Source organism: Ruditapes philippinarum, unplaced genomic scaffold (genome assembly GCF_026571515.1).
Source record: "Ruditapes philippinarum isolate M1 unplaced genomic scaffold, ASM2657151v2 ctg520_1_1_1_1, whole genome shotgun sequence".
NCBI lineage: Eukaryota > Metazoa > Mollusca > Bivalvia > Venerida > Veneridae > Ruditapes > Ruditapes philippinarum.
In genome coordinates, this window is record NW_026854260.1 from 61,110 (window position 1) to 76,062 (window position 14,953).

General features: G+C 35.6%; 1 protein-coding gene across 1 annotated transcript; it reads right to left on the reverse strand.

Annotated features, from left to right (window-relative positions):
- Positions 1 to 3,883: 3,883 nt before the first annotated feature.
- Positions 3,884 to 13,338, reverse strand: LOC132739552 (putative ankyrin repeat protein RBE_0220). Its single transcript, XM_060727264.1, has 2 exons — positions 13,124 to 13,338; positions 3,884 to 4,229 (listed from the first exon to the last, which is right to left on the reverse strand). Exons 1-2 carry the CDS (start codon positions 13,336 to 13,338, stop codon positions 3,884 to 3,886), a joined length of 561 nt encoding a protein of 186 aa, XP_060583247.1.
- Between the last annotated feature and the right edge of the window lie 1,615 nt (positions 13,339 to 14,953).

Sequence of the window (14,953 nt, forward strand, 5' to 3'; positions counted from 1 at the left end):
TTTTCTAGTTATGACCAATCAGTATGTGAAATATTAAGACTTCATGATTAATAGCTTTCAAGATAATGAGCGGAAATCATACTTACATTGGAGGCCCCTGTGACCTTGAAATTTGACCTAGTGACCCCATAATCAGTAGGGGTCATCTACTAGTTATGGCCAATCAGTATGTGAAATATTTAGAATTTGTGATACAAGCTTTCAAATTTTGAGAAGAAACCATTCTGATATTTTAGGCCCTTGTGACCTTGACCTTTGCACTAGTGGGTGTGATCTACCTGTTATGACCGATCAATATGTGAAATATGTAGAATTTGTGATGAATGGTTTTCAAGATAATAAGCGGAAACCATTCTGACATTTAAGGTCCCTGTGACCTTGACCTTTCAACAAGTGACCCAAAATCAATAGGAATCATGTACAAGTTGTGACAAATCACTTTGTGAAATTTGAATTTTTTTGATAAATAACTTTCAAGATAATGAGCGAAAACCATAACATTCAAGACCTTTGTGATCTTGACCTTTGAACCAAATATCAAAGGTGTCATCTACTAGTTATGACCAATTAGTATGTGAAATATAAAGACGTTGTGATAAATATGTCCAAGATAATTAGACGAAACCATCCGACATTCAAGGCCCCCTGTGATCTTGACCCATGAATTAAAAGGGGTCATCTACTAGTTATGACAAATACAATTAGTATGTGAAATATGAAGTTCTTGTGATCAAAAGCTTTCAAGATAATGAGCGGAAACATTTCTAACATTTTAAGCAACTATGAACTTGACCTAGTGACTCCAAATCAGTAGGGCCATCTTCTAGGCTATGATCAATTAGTATGTGAAATATGAAGACTTTGTGATAAATATTTTCAAGATACTAAGACGACACCATTCCGGCATTCAAGGCCCCTGTGGTCTTGACCTAGTGTCCTCAAAATCAATAGGGGTCACAACTAGTTATGACAAAACAATATCTGAAATATGAAGACTTTGTGATAAATTATTTTTAAGATAATATACTGAAACTATTCTGACATTTCAGACCTCTGTTATCTTGACCTGTCATTAAGTGGCCCCAAAATTAATAATGGCCATGTCCTAGTTATGACCAATCACTATGTAAAATTTAAAAACTTCGCTTTCATGATAAAAACCGTACAAATGCCCCGGTCACATATTCACGGATAACGCAACGGAAGAGCCATGATCTAGTAGTTCACGTATTACTACGGAAGTGTGAAATTCAGTAGCCCGCTGCGGTTTCAGTAGGGCAACACAACGAAATGAGTATGGGGTTCGACGGATTTGCCGCCAAAATGTAGATAAAAGCCCCCGGAGAGACACGGGTTGTTACGGTTCGACACGGTAAGATACGGAGCGACACAAATAAGAACGGAAGCACTGCTGATACACTTCGGTCTGCTACGGTATTAGCACGGGTAAGTACGAATAAGTACGGTCTGATACGGAGAAGAAGGCATCGCCACAGATCTATACGAACCTCTTATATCCGCCCACAACCTCTTGCATGCTCATTTTAAAAAAACAAACATCTAGCAAACGAATTGCAGAGTTCAACGATACTGGCGAAGAGGATTCGGCCTCATCGCGTCCGACACCCGAGACATGTCAGGTCCGATTCTAGTGAAGTTTCTGTAGGACGCCGGACCCTCAGCAACACATTCGGTTCGGCCAAAAGACCCTCATACTTGCCAGGAAGGCGTCTTTGTAAAAACCAATATCTTGTCCACCATCTCCTCTGTCTTCTCTTACCTGATTAAATATGTACTAGTAATCATGAATGGAAAATGTTGATCAATCCTGCTTCGCTTTTGGTTTAAAATTGTTTTGTTCATTTTACAATACGTGAAATTTTATGTGTTAAGAATATGTAAAAAGCTTGTTAATCTTGTTATCGACTTATGAGATACTTCGTTTTTTTGTACATATTTACTCTAATTTACGGATCCAATGTTTTGTAATATATGTTACCTTAATGTTATTATGTAGTACGATATTAATATAATTTTTACATCTTTGCATGTCATCAAGCAGCTTGAACACTGCCTCAAAATACTGAGCCATATCAATTTCCAGTTGCAGCCAGTTAATGGCAAACATCTTTTATTGAATGTTCATAATTGTTCGAAACATGAAAACGCAAATATGTATGTTTTTAAGAAGAAGGTAGTATTTATACCCTTGAAAGAAAAAGAAGATCGACACTTTATTTATCGGTACTTAACAGTGATGGACCGTACCATTCCGTACGGTTTCGTGTTGCAACGTAATATACTGTAAAAGACCGTGCTAATCGCTGCCTCTCAGTAGTATAACGTTTTACGATCGTGGCTTTCCTTGTCAATGCCATATTAATTCGTATTTAAGTCGTAGCATATACGTAGGGTAACCGTACAAATACGTAGTTCTCCTTATCAAACCGTAGAAGTTTGGGCCTACGAATCAGTACAGTTTGTACTGTTTTCGTACGGACCAGTATGTATCAGAACGGTGTAATAAGGACTAGTAGGGATATGCTGCTGTTGATTTACTGTGCCAATTTTTTGTGCATGTTCAAAAATTGTAGGTTCGTTAAGGATATACAATGACTTCAACGATTGATTACGGTTACAGTTACAGAGAGATACAGACCAGTACAGGTAGATACGGACAATGCCGGAATTAATCCGTGACTCTTCCGTGGTCGTATTCCGTGAATATGTGACCGGGGTATAACATTCGAGGCCCCTTACACTTTGACCTTTGATCTAGTGATCCCACAATCAAAAGGGGTCATCTACTATTTATAGCTGGAAAGATAATAAGCGGAAACCATTCTGACATTTAAAGCACCTGTGAACTTGGCCAAATGATTCCAAAATTAACAGGGTCATCTTCTAGTTATGACCAATCAGTATGTGAAATATGAAAACTTTTGATAGTTTCCAAGATAAGAAGATTAAACCATTCCGAAATTCAAGGCTCGTGTGACCTTGACCTAGCGACCTGAAAAACATAAGGGTCATCTACTAGTTATGACCAATCAGCACTTGAAATATTTAGACTTTGTGATAGTTTTCAAATTTTTAGAGGAAACCATTCTGGTATTTATTTAAGGCCCTTGTGACCTCAACCTTTTGCTTAAGCACCCCACAATCAATAGGTGTCATTTACTAGTTATGACCAATAAGTATGTGTAATATGAAGACTTTGTGATAAATAGTTTTTAAGATAATAAGCAAAAGCCATGTAGTCTAGCAACGGACAGACCGACATTAGCTAAACAACATACCCCCTCTTCTTCGAAGGGGGGGGGGGCATAAATATAATCAAAGGGCCTTTACTTTGACAAAGATCATTGAACCAGAAAATGCTGATGATGTGCACAACAAGACTCATTATTCCTGTAAAGTTTGGATCATATTGCGCCAGAAGTTTCTGAGAAGTTGTCCGTCTAAGATTCATAGCTGGCAACCCGCTAAAATACTTTTTTATTCAAGGCCATTTATCGGCCAAAAATTATTCAACATACAAATCCGTGTAATATGCCAAAGTAATTAAGCTACAGATCAATAATGTACAAATATAATATAATTGAAATATCATAAAAGGGTTTTAAATCTGATAAAAATCATTAAACTATAAAATATGCACAACTAGACTTGGTGCTGATCATTCCTATTAAGTTCGGATGTCATTGCACTTGTAGTTTGTGAGGTGTAGTCCGGACAAGTTTTGTGACGGACGGACAGAAAGACGACAGAAAAGTGATCCCTTCATGTCGCCACTTTTCTGTAAAGGCGACAAAACACCTCTTATCTTGACGATCAAAACTGAAAGTATCTTTATAGCTCATATTATCCAAAATTTAATGTTTCAACTTACTTTTAAAACACGAGCACTTCCGTTCGCAGCGGCTAAATAAACAAGATTGTGTCCATCTCTATCAAGAGCATACACTGAGGCACCTATAGATATTAATTTTGCAGCAACTTTACAACTGTTGTATTTTGTAGCTATCTGAAGGAGTGTCAGAGGAGGGTTGTCTCTGTTATCTGTTTCAACTTCCTCAAATATATTCTCACATATATCTCGATACTCAACACAATGATAGTCTCTAGTTTTTTCTAAAAGAAGCTCAAATACGTTCAAACTGTCGTATCTAACTGTCGCTAAAAGAGGACTAAATTCGTTCTTGTCTCGAATCCTTACTGAAGCGTTGCTGAAATATATATCTTTAATAAACACGCTGGTTTCTGTTATTCATTATTGAAGCAAGCTTGTTCTGAATAAAGTAATTTTCTTCATATCATTCGAAGAAACATATTAAGATTATCAATTCAATGTATACATAATGAGTAAACTGTGCATTTGTCTATAATGGAAAGCCTGAATTGCCAAAAATAAATACATTGATAGTATACATGTATACGAGGGTCATTCGATAAGTTCTGATCATGACCCCATTACGTTTTTGTCTTTAATCTTAAAATGATGAAATTTTGTATGAGTACACAAACACTTATTAAGCCACTTATTGTCATAAAACACGTTTCCGTGCGACGTATGACGTCATATATATAACGTTATTTGAATTTCGCTCAAGCGCCATTGTCGCGGTAGTCCTAAATGAGCAGCGTTTATATATAATATAGTTCTTCAGAGAGAAACCGAGAAAGAAAATCCATAAAGTTCCATGTTGACAAAGTTAGGGACCTATAGAATGAAGATAGTAAGCTGAAAGTATCTGACTCGTTATTTGCGATTGCGGCGATTTTTGCCGAGATTGGTGCCACATCTCCTCACGCGAGACAATATAACGAAACAGTGAGTGATTGCAGATAGTCACTTAAAAAGATATGAAAATGAAGGGGACAGTATGTCAAACGTATAGTGACAATAGATGAGACATGGCTTCGTAGCTATGAACTCGCGGATTATTGGCGACAGACTACGTTCCTCTTGGACATACAATTAACGGAAAGTATTATGAAACATTTTTGAAAAAGAAATTGAGACCATCTTTCAGGAAAAAACGACCAGGGCTCTTAAAGTCAGGGGTTCTGTTAATTCATGACAACGCAATAAATCACACCTTAACTCAAAATGCCACTCAGGGATGTTTAATAATTAGACGAGCTTAAAATTGCCGTCGTCACGGAGATTCAATGCATCACACGCGGTTGCCGTGCAACGGGAATAGCCGATGTATCGAACAGATGGAAAGCGGTTGTAAGAAACAAGTTTAGTTTCTTTGAAGGATTATAGATAAGGTAGGCGTGAATCACTTATACTTTTCTTAAGTGGCAGTTTGAGTTTAGGAAAAAGGTCATAGTCACAGGGACCATTATCAGAACTTATTAAATGATGTCGTATAATCAGACATAAAAACAAACCACTAATAATTAAATACTGATTTAATTCGCATTGAATATTCCATGATAACTGACGTATGAACTCATCTGCGATCTTTCTTTACAAAATTTTACCATTTTTTTTAATGTGGAAATCTGCTTAAAAATAGAGAATATAAAAATTCTCAAAGAAAGCCCAACACGGAAAATTGAAAATGTTACAGACTCTGTTTGATTGAGCCTGTTCATGGACGGTAATGGTAAATGCAAGTTACCGCCCACGCCCCTAGCACAGGCTTAAGCAGAAATCAACACTTTAAAACATGAATTTAGAATTTTGAAACATCCGCAGATTTGTTCGTTTGGCGGCCATCATGGAACCTTCAATGTGACGCGTAAGTGCCATTCCATGAAAAGCGGCCTATGGTCCCCAAGTAAAAAAATGCGTGTGCCCTTAACGTGAAAACAATGGGTGAAACTAGATAAAATGGAATTTTGAAAGGGGATCTGAGGATATGAAGCCTGCTTTCACAGATATGACTTCAAAAGACAAATTTAAAAAGCAGGTCACATATCCTAAGGGTGATTCAATAAGGAGGCTAATCGTTGCCAAAAATCCAGCCTTGTTGATCTGAGTTGAACAGGTTGTTAACGGACAAAATACAATTGCATTTCTTTGTATGTAAACTCCAATGTTGCATTCTTGGATTGAGTTTGCCGATTTAACATTGTAAACATGCATTTCAACAAAATACATTTTGTTAAACGACAAAACATTAACTGTTTTGCTGATAGTAGCAATACCAAGTGTTCGAATACTCATTGTTCGTGTATACGCCGACAAAACAGAAGTTACATTCTTAGCTTTACATTGTCGAACCATCATGATTCGGATCAGCATAATCCAGCTTTACACGTTTTTCAATAGGAGATAAAATAAGCTCCGCCCATTTTCCCGCCCACTACATCATCGTAAATAAACGTATTTATCCGCTCATTTTCGGTATTTACCGTCGGCGACAAGAAGCGGCGTAGTTTCCGTTTACCACACCTTTTAGGTGTTTAGTTATTCACCAAACATAATTCACTTGCATGATTGCCATTCTATGCCTTTATACAATCAACATCAGCGGACTTTAAAGGATTATATTATAGGCATATAAGTTTTAAAACGTTGTAGATACCACATTTCCTAGAAAAAGAAACTAAAAAAAAATAATAAAAAACTCACCAGGCTACTTACTGCCTGAGGTTAAATATTTTTCAAGGAAGTAAAAACTATTGATAAGACTATATTCAACGACAAATAAATTTTACTGAGGGTATTCCAATTTGCATAGGAATGAGTAACATTTACAGTTAAGCTGCTACCTTACCACTTTCAAATTTCCAAGTCAAGATGTGATAGAGATTTTGATATGACTAATTACTAATACTGACCAAATTCTGGCTGTTGTCTTTCCTAGTAGTAGTAGCATTTACTATTACATTAGTAACCTTAATTCTAGCGTGTGACTTGACAAGAAAAAACTTGTAAAAAAAAATAGTAAAATGATAACCAAAGTTGTTATTTCTAACTTTTTATTTTTACCATACTGTATACTAGATATATTTTTCCATATTTTGGGTTGTAGAAAACCCAATATTTTTTACTAAGTGTATAACCACGAAACAATTCAAAGTTTACTATCGATAATTCCGTTTTGTGAATTTGTCCCATCTAAATGTTGAAATAAATATTCAGTGTATCCTAGCATCTCTGTTTACCTCCATTGGGAGGTATTTTGAGTTCTAGGATGTGATTTAGCCTTTTATTATTCAATATATATAAGCTGACGTAGGTTAAGGTCTTTTTATGCATTGTACTGAATCAATAGCAACTCTAAAATCTGTGTATACATGCTGTCAATAGCTGTTACTTAGACTTGCTGTCTATCTGATCAAAAGCAGAGAACTATTTTTTATGTACAGAAATATTTAAGTTTTTTAAGTGATGGTTTTCTAAAAGATAAAATAAACAAATCAGCATACATACCTTTGGACTCATTTAAATATGATTATTGAAAAACAAAATGGTAAATATGATGAACAAGATCAACAAGGAAAGGCGGCGTTATAATGAAGCCTCGATGGCAATGTGTTAGACTTTTAGTTAGTTTCAAATAATTCATTGTGATTTTTATGTTTTCTTGTATGATTTGTTTCTATATTGTGCAACATTTGACCATTATGTGTTATGCCTGCAAATCACAATGTAGAGTCGTGCACCTGGCAATAAAAGTTTATCAAAATTAAACTAAAAATGCTAGAAATGAAACACACGATTTTTCATATTGTTAAAAGATATAATAAAAATCAATTTATAGAAACTACAAAAAGGATTTGTCCAAGATTCGAACTTGCGCCTTCTAGATCACAACTTCGTTATATTTTCCACTAGGCCATCGAAAAGTATAATTTGATATATAATTGAACTTACAATAAAATCTTTAACATTAATCATAATAAGTTACGGAAACTAGCGAAACGCCTCCCAAAAATTTATAAGTCAATATTGTCAAACAATACTTCTTTATTTTATTATGATAAAAGTTTCTTGACAATATTGCTTAGCAAGTTTGCTTCAACTATGATGTTTTATTATGAATAAACATTACTCAACATATTGTTCCCCTTTTCTATATACTTGAACCATTTAACTGAAATTTTCTAATTGTTATTATACAATCATTTTTTTATCCGGAGACTTGATGCTTTAGCATCAAAACCTCTACTTGTTTCATATATTTATTGAAAAGCTGTTAGAAACATCTAGAAACTATCATTATTATGTTGTTATATTTATTCTGATTTATATCTTTTTCCAACATTTCTTGCAAGCTTTTTAGACAGGGCTACCGCTACCATCCGTTAACGTTAATATTTAACTAAAAAAATATCCTTCTTTCAAATTATTTTGAATTCTCCTTAAGTCGGTGTTAAGAGGCGTGGGCGGTAGTTTGGACTTGACAGTACCGTCCATGAACAGACTCAATAAAACCGAGCCTGCAACTCTTAAATCATGCCGTGTTGAGCTTTCTTAAGGGATTCTTATTATCTCTTTTTGATTTAAATATTAAATAGTAATGCTACTAGGGATTACTTATGGGGATGTAATTTACAAACTTTGTTAGATCTTGGGTCAATGTAAATTGCGTTCATTGAACGCCGCCCTTCCTTGTTGATTTTGTTTTTCACATTTAGCTGACTTTACTGTAAAAAAGAAAAACAGAATCCCATTAGAACGATAAAATTGAAGAAAACAAATTTAATTGATAGGTTATGACACAACTATTTTAAGACATACCGCTGTCATAGTGTTCATTGTTTAACAAAAAAAAGAAAAACAGAAGACAACTAAAAGAAAGCCCAACACGGCAAAATTGAAAATGTTGCAGACTCGGTTTGATTGAGCCTGTTCATGGACGGTACTGGAAGTACAAATTACCGTCCACGCCTCCCCCCCCCCCCCCCCCTCGGCCCCAGCATCGGCTTAAGCAGAGTTTAATATTTAAACACGAAAATGGTGAAATTTTGAATTAAGAACATCCGCCGATGTGTTCATACGGCGGTTATCTCGGAACCTTCAATGTGACACAGTGTTATTTTATGAAACGTATGGTCTTCAAAACAACCCTTTTACAGTTTGACACTACCTAACCTTTTTGGTTACATCTGACGGACCAAAGTACGATAAACAAGATTAACAAGGAAAAGCGGCGTTCAATGAACGCAAGTTGAAATAAAAGAGAAAATAAGAATCCCTAAAAATGACTGTGACACAGTAGTGCCATTCCATGCAAAGCGGTGTATGGTCCCAAAGTAAACAAAACCGTGTGCCCTAAACGAAAAAACAATGGGCGGATCTTAACAAAACGAAATTTTGAAAAGGGATCAGAGGTTATGAATACTGCACATATAAGATAAGACATCAAGAGACAAAGTAAAAAAAAGGAGGCAACATAACGTAAAGGTGATTTCACATTATTCTCTTATGATTATTAAACTATTTTGATGATTCCTAGGTCAATTTAGAATATGATTCGTCTCCGGTCGAAAACTAGGTCACAGGAGATAAAAAATAGAAAAATCTTGTTAACACTCTAGTAGCTGCTCTTTTGATCCAAATATCCTGGAAATTAATAAGGAAAGTTGATTTGATTATTTCTATGTCAAGTTTGAATATGGGTCGTTTCCGGTCAAAACCTAGGTCACATAAGCTAAAAATAGAAAAATCTTGTTAACACTTTAGTGGCTTTTTTGATCCAAATATCCTGGAAATTGGTCTGAAAGTTCGTTTTGATGATTTCTTGGTCAAGATTAAATATGGGTCACCTTGATTAATAAACTAGGTCACACCGCCCACATATGGAAAGAGAGAAAAACAGAATCCATGACGAAAGCCAAACAAGGCAAAATTATAAAATGTTGCAGGCACGGTTTGATTGAGCCTGTTTAATGGTCACATTTTTTACTCAATTGTCATCAAACTTGGTCAGGATGTTTGTCTCGTAATTGATTGGAGGAGTTTGAACATGGATCATTTCTGATAAAAACTAAGTCACAGGAGCTAAAAGTAAATCTTTATCAGTCTCTAGTGGCTACTATTGTTATCCAAATATCCTGGAAATCGGCCTGTAGGTTTGTTTTTATGATTACTATGTCAAGTTCGAATATCGGTCACCTTAGGTAAAAAACTATATATGTAAAAATATGTAAAATATGTAAAAAAAAACCGTAACACTCTAGAGGTTATGTCTCAATTGTAATTAAACTTGGTCAGTATGCTTGTCTATGCAATTGTAATTGCTCGGATGAGTTCGATGGTTCAGTTGAGCGGTAAATGGCCATTTTGTCCTTCTTGTTAATATAATACATTTAAGGAAAATAAATGACAAGTTCTATTAAGGACACATTTGGACCCCAGGGTAATTTGAACTATCTCGGTAGAGTCCAGCAGTCATGGCCTTACGCAAAATATTTGCTTTAGGCATTGTTGGTCTTTAGAAGGATTAGAAATTCTTATATTTCGTATTTCTACATGGAATCAGATTTTTTTGAATAACTGGCAAGTTCGGCTGAAAGCGAACTTATGCTTTTTAACAAGATTTTTTCACTTTAATATAATGATATATGTACAGGTGAATTGCTATGCAGATGAATGAGCGAACAGTAGTTAGACCACTATTGAAGTGCTTAAAAGAGATAAATACAGTATCCCTAAAGAAAGCCCAACACGGCAAAATTGAAAATGTTGCAGGCTCGGTTTGATTGAGCCTGTTCATGGACGGTACTGGAAAGTGCAAGTTACCGTCCACGCCCCCTAGCACCGGCTTAAGCCGATTTTAGTCGTTCTTATGGAATTCCGTTTTCTCTATTTTATTGCTACATCAGTGATATTTGTGCCGTGTGGAGGCTGTAAAAAGTCACCTCGTACATATAATAAAAATCAATTCATTCTCGATCCTTGAAGATCGTTCAACATAACATTATTGTTGTGTGTAAAAGCTTGTGGTATTTAAGGATCATTTTAATTTGCCTTTTTCAACTTTATAACCTCAGATTCCATTTTAAAAAATTGCATTTTATTCAGATCCGCGTATTTTTGTCTCGTGAAGTGCACACGCATTCTTTTACATGGAGACCATACTTCTGAAGCTTCCTGGTGCCAATTCATAAAATGTTCTATAAAAAATAAAACCTAATTAGGAGTTTATAACTCCTACGTTAGAGATACAAAAGACTTATAAGGAGTTTACGTAGGACTTTTATAAGTCCTACGTAGACTTTATAACTCATACGTAGGAGATAAAAAGCCTATTTACGAGTTATTAGTCCTACGTAGGACTTTATAAAATTCTGGAAACAAAGTGATCCCTCGGAAGCATTAATCACAACAAAATAACATAAGAATTGCAGACTCGGTTTGATTGAGTCTGTACATGAGGGATAATGAATATGTGCAACATCCCTCACGCCCCCTAGCACCGGCTTGAGCGGTACTCAATTCTCAACACTTTATAGTGTTGGCATCAATGATCCCGAAGGACCAGAAAATATAACAACACTGAAGTGAAGTACGGGGCAACTTTTTACGGCTGCCACACGGCACTTGACACCTGCTGTCGTGAAGTACAAAATTTTGGAAACAAAATGATAAACCTTATTTTAAACTTTGCACAAACTCGGACATTAAAGTTCGACCGTTTTCATAAAGAACGCTTCGCAAATCTCATTATTCTGGACCGGCAATGGAATAAAACAAAACACTGAACCTCCTCCCCCAACCCAAGAAACACAAGTTTTAAGTCTTAAATTTTGAGGACACTTCACCTTTCAAGACAGTGTCTGAGGTTTCTGGAGTAAGAAGTGTCTTGGTGTGACATGTCTGTAAGCATCTGCGATGTATCCCGATAATTACTTGTCAGCACTTCGAACATTCTACTCGACAACAAGCATTTAAATGTCTAAAATATTAATTTATCAACATTTTAAAAGGCTTTAAACATTACAATTTCCATTGGGGGGGGGGGGGGGGGGAGTGTCTTGTTCCGGCCCCAGAAAGTTGCGATTTGCGAAGCATTAGGAATGCATAACCTTGTTTGAACAAAGTTAAAATATGAAAAACAAGATCAACAAGGAAAGGCGGCGTTCAATTAACCCATACAAATTTATTTGTTCTATTAATATTACTAAACATACATAATGCAGAATAATATATGTAGAGAATGACACTAAAGTGAGTTCTTTTTCGGAACTTGTGTTTGTCCAAAATCATCTCTGGTTACAGAATAAGGTTATTTACTAAAACGGCCTGCCCAGTAAAATTTGACCAATATTATTTATTTTCCTATAAAATATGCTATCCTAAGGAATGCTTTAGCATACATGTCCGTCTCAGCACTTTGATATATATTCAACGTATGAGTCCGTACTAGACTTTTATCTCCTTTATAGAGTTATAAAGTCCTACGAAGAAGGTATAAACATTTGGAAACAAAGATATCCCTCAAAAGCATTAATAAGAAAAAAATTACAGGAGAATTTCAGACTCGGTTTGATTGAGTCTGTAAATGAGGGATATAGTCTCATTACATAGACTCCTTACAAAATAATCAAAGAGAGAAAAACAGAATCCCTAAAGAGGGCCCAACACGGCAAAATTGAACATGTTGCAGGCTCGGTTTGATTGAGCCTGTTCATGGACGGTACTGGAAAGTGCAAGTTACCGCCCACGCCCCCTCGCACCGGCTTAAGCAGAATTCAACATTTAAACACGAAAATGGTGAAATTTTGAATTTAGAAACATCCGCAGATGTGTTCATACGGCGGTTATCATGGAACCTTCAATGTGACGCTGTAGTGCCATTCCATGACAAGCGGCGTATGGTCCCCAATTAAAAAAATGCGTGTGCCCTAAACGAGAAAACAATGGACGGAACTAAATAAAATGGAATTTTGAAAGGGGATCTGAGGTTATGAAGCCTGCATATCACAGATAAGACGTCAAAAGACAAAATCTAATTACATACACTCTTTACTCCTACATAAAGTCCTACGTAGGAGTAATTCTTATGTTTGTTGTGATTAATGCTTCCGAGGGATCACTTAGCTTCCAGAATTTTATAAAGTCCTACGACGGAGTTATTTATTCCTACGTAATTTTCTACTTGTGAACCTTTATGTGATGCTTACAATGAAGGCAGATAATAAAATAAATTACCTTTTTATAAGCTTTTTTGCAATCTCCAGTTTGTCGTGCTGTGCTGCTATATGTAAAGGTGTTCTTTGCTTGTTGTTTCTGTCATCAACTTGATCAGGACAATTCTTTAGTAGCATGTCAAATATGCCCAAATTGTCGCTTTTTGCAGCAATATGTAATGCTGTGTTTCCATCTTTATCTTTTTCTTTTAAATATCTGTTATCCTTTGCCTCCATTATTTTTTTTATATCATCTTCAAGTTCAAGTCCAGAATGTAAGCACTTTGAATAAAAAATCGATAATATGGTTAACATTTTAACAAAATAAAATGTCTTTTTTGAATTATGACATCTTTCTGCTGATGTAGTTGTTGAATGGAGTCTATAGATGAATGCATTTATAACATGATAGATAATATGCTTCTCATTTGTTAACGCTTTATATGATACATATGTTACATTATTTTTGGAACCCGTAAAAACAAGATCAACAAGTGACAATAAAAGAACGTATCCCCCAACACAGGACGAACACCGGCAAGGAGTCCAGCAGGATATCAAATAGAGAAAATAAGAATACCTAAAGAAAGCCCAACACGGCAAAATTGAAAATGTTGCAGGCTCGGTTATTTCACACGGGCAAATAACAACAACGGACAGGATATCAGTATAATGACGGTGGTACTACTCAGAACCGGAGGTTTTTCTTTATATACATATGTAGAGTGAGGGTCGACAAATAATGGTGTAGGTGTAACTTAAACCCCCTTCAAATCCCATAAAATATAAATGATAGAAAAGTCTTTACTTGAAGTGTATTACAAAAACGTAAAAAGTACAAAAGTAAGCTGATGAATATGGGGCTTTGGTGCCAAAATTCAATTTTTATAACATATTAAAACAAGACAATCAAGGATGGGCGGCCTTTAATGAATGCAACCCCCACACGACCAAAAAACACAGGACCACCGGCAAGGGGCCCATCAGGAACCAATCAAAAACAGGACAGGACACAAGGTAGAGCATGGACAAGTGATTACCTTTATACTACATACAGGAAAGAATAGAAACCGGCAAGGAAATTACAGAACACAATTAATAACTAACATTTCACATCGTTTATCAACCTTCAACGTTCCGAGGGGTAAAACCCTTCTTTATCAAGAAATTTGCTGTTTATGTTTATTTTCATTCCATCGTTTTCTAATGCTATGTTGTGAACATATCATTACAGGAAATGACGTCGATGACGTCAACGATAAAAATATACAAAAAGTGATGTTGACGTTTCCTGTGATTTTTTTTAACTGCACAATGTTCAGGGCTGGGAATCAGAACTATGTCGTATCCTACAATTTGTAACGAAACTATGAATGAATAAAGGATAATAACTGTAATAAGTCCAAATAGAGTTATGATTTCTACGCTCTGCACTTCATCTTTCTGCCCTTGACCATTGTATGGAGTTTCATTCAAGTCCAACCATTAATTTTCAAGGTATGCACTGGATAATAAAAAGGAACAAAGGGCAACAACTCTAAAATGAGTCAAGAAAGAGTAAAGGTTTCTGTGCACTGCGCTTCCTCTCAATATACCGGACAATTGTATGTAACTGTATTGAATTTACACAAATCGTTTCCAAGCTCTGGACAAGAAAAAAGCAATGGAAAAGTTACAAAAGGCAATCACTCTATAATTACTCTGGACAGAGGAATGGTTTTTGTGTACTGCACTTCCTCTAATTGCGCTTGACACTTGTATGAAGTTGTTTTGAATTACAACCAGTACTTTTCAAGTTCCAGACAAGGAAAAGTATCAAAGGGCAATAACTATGTAATTTGTCAAATTGGAG

What these genes read in the sequence shown, in the direction of transcription:
- LOC132739552 (XM_060727264.1), bottom strand. Translation starts at nt 13,338, where the DNA reads ATGGAGGCAAAGGATAACAGATATTTAAAAGAAAAAGATAAAGATGGA. An exon ending in GCAAAAAAGCTTATAAAAAG is followed by an intron (nt 4,230 to 13,123) that starts GTAATTTATTTT and finishes TATATATTTCAG; the next exon opens with CAACGCTTCAGTAAGGATTC.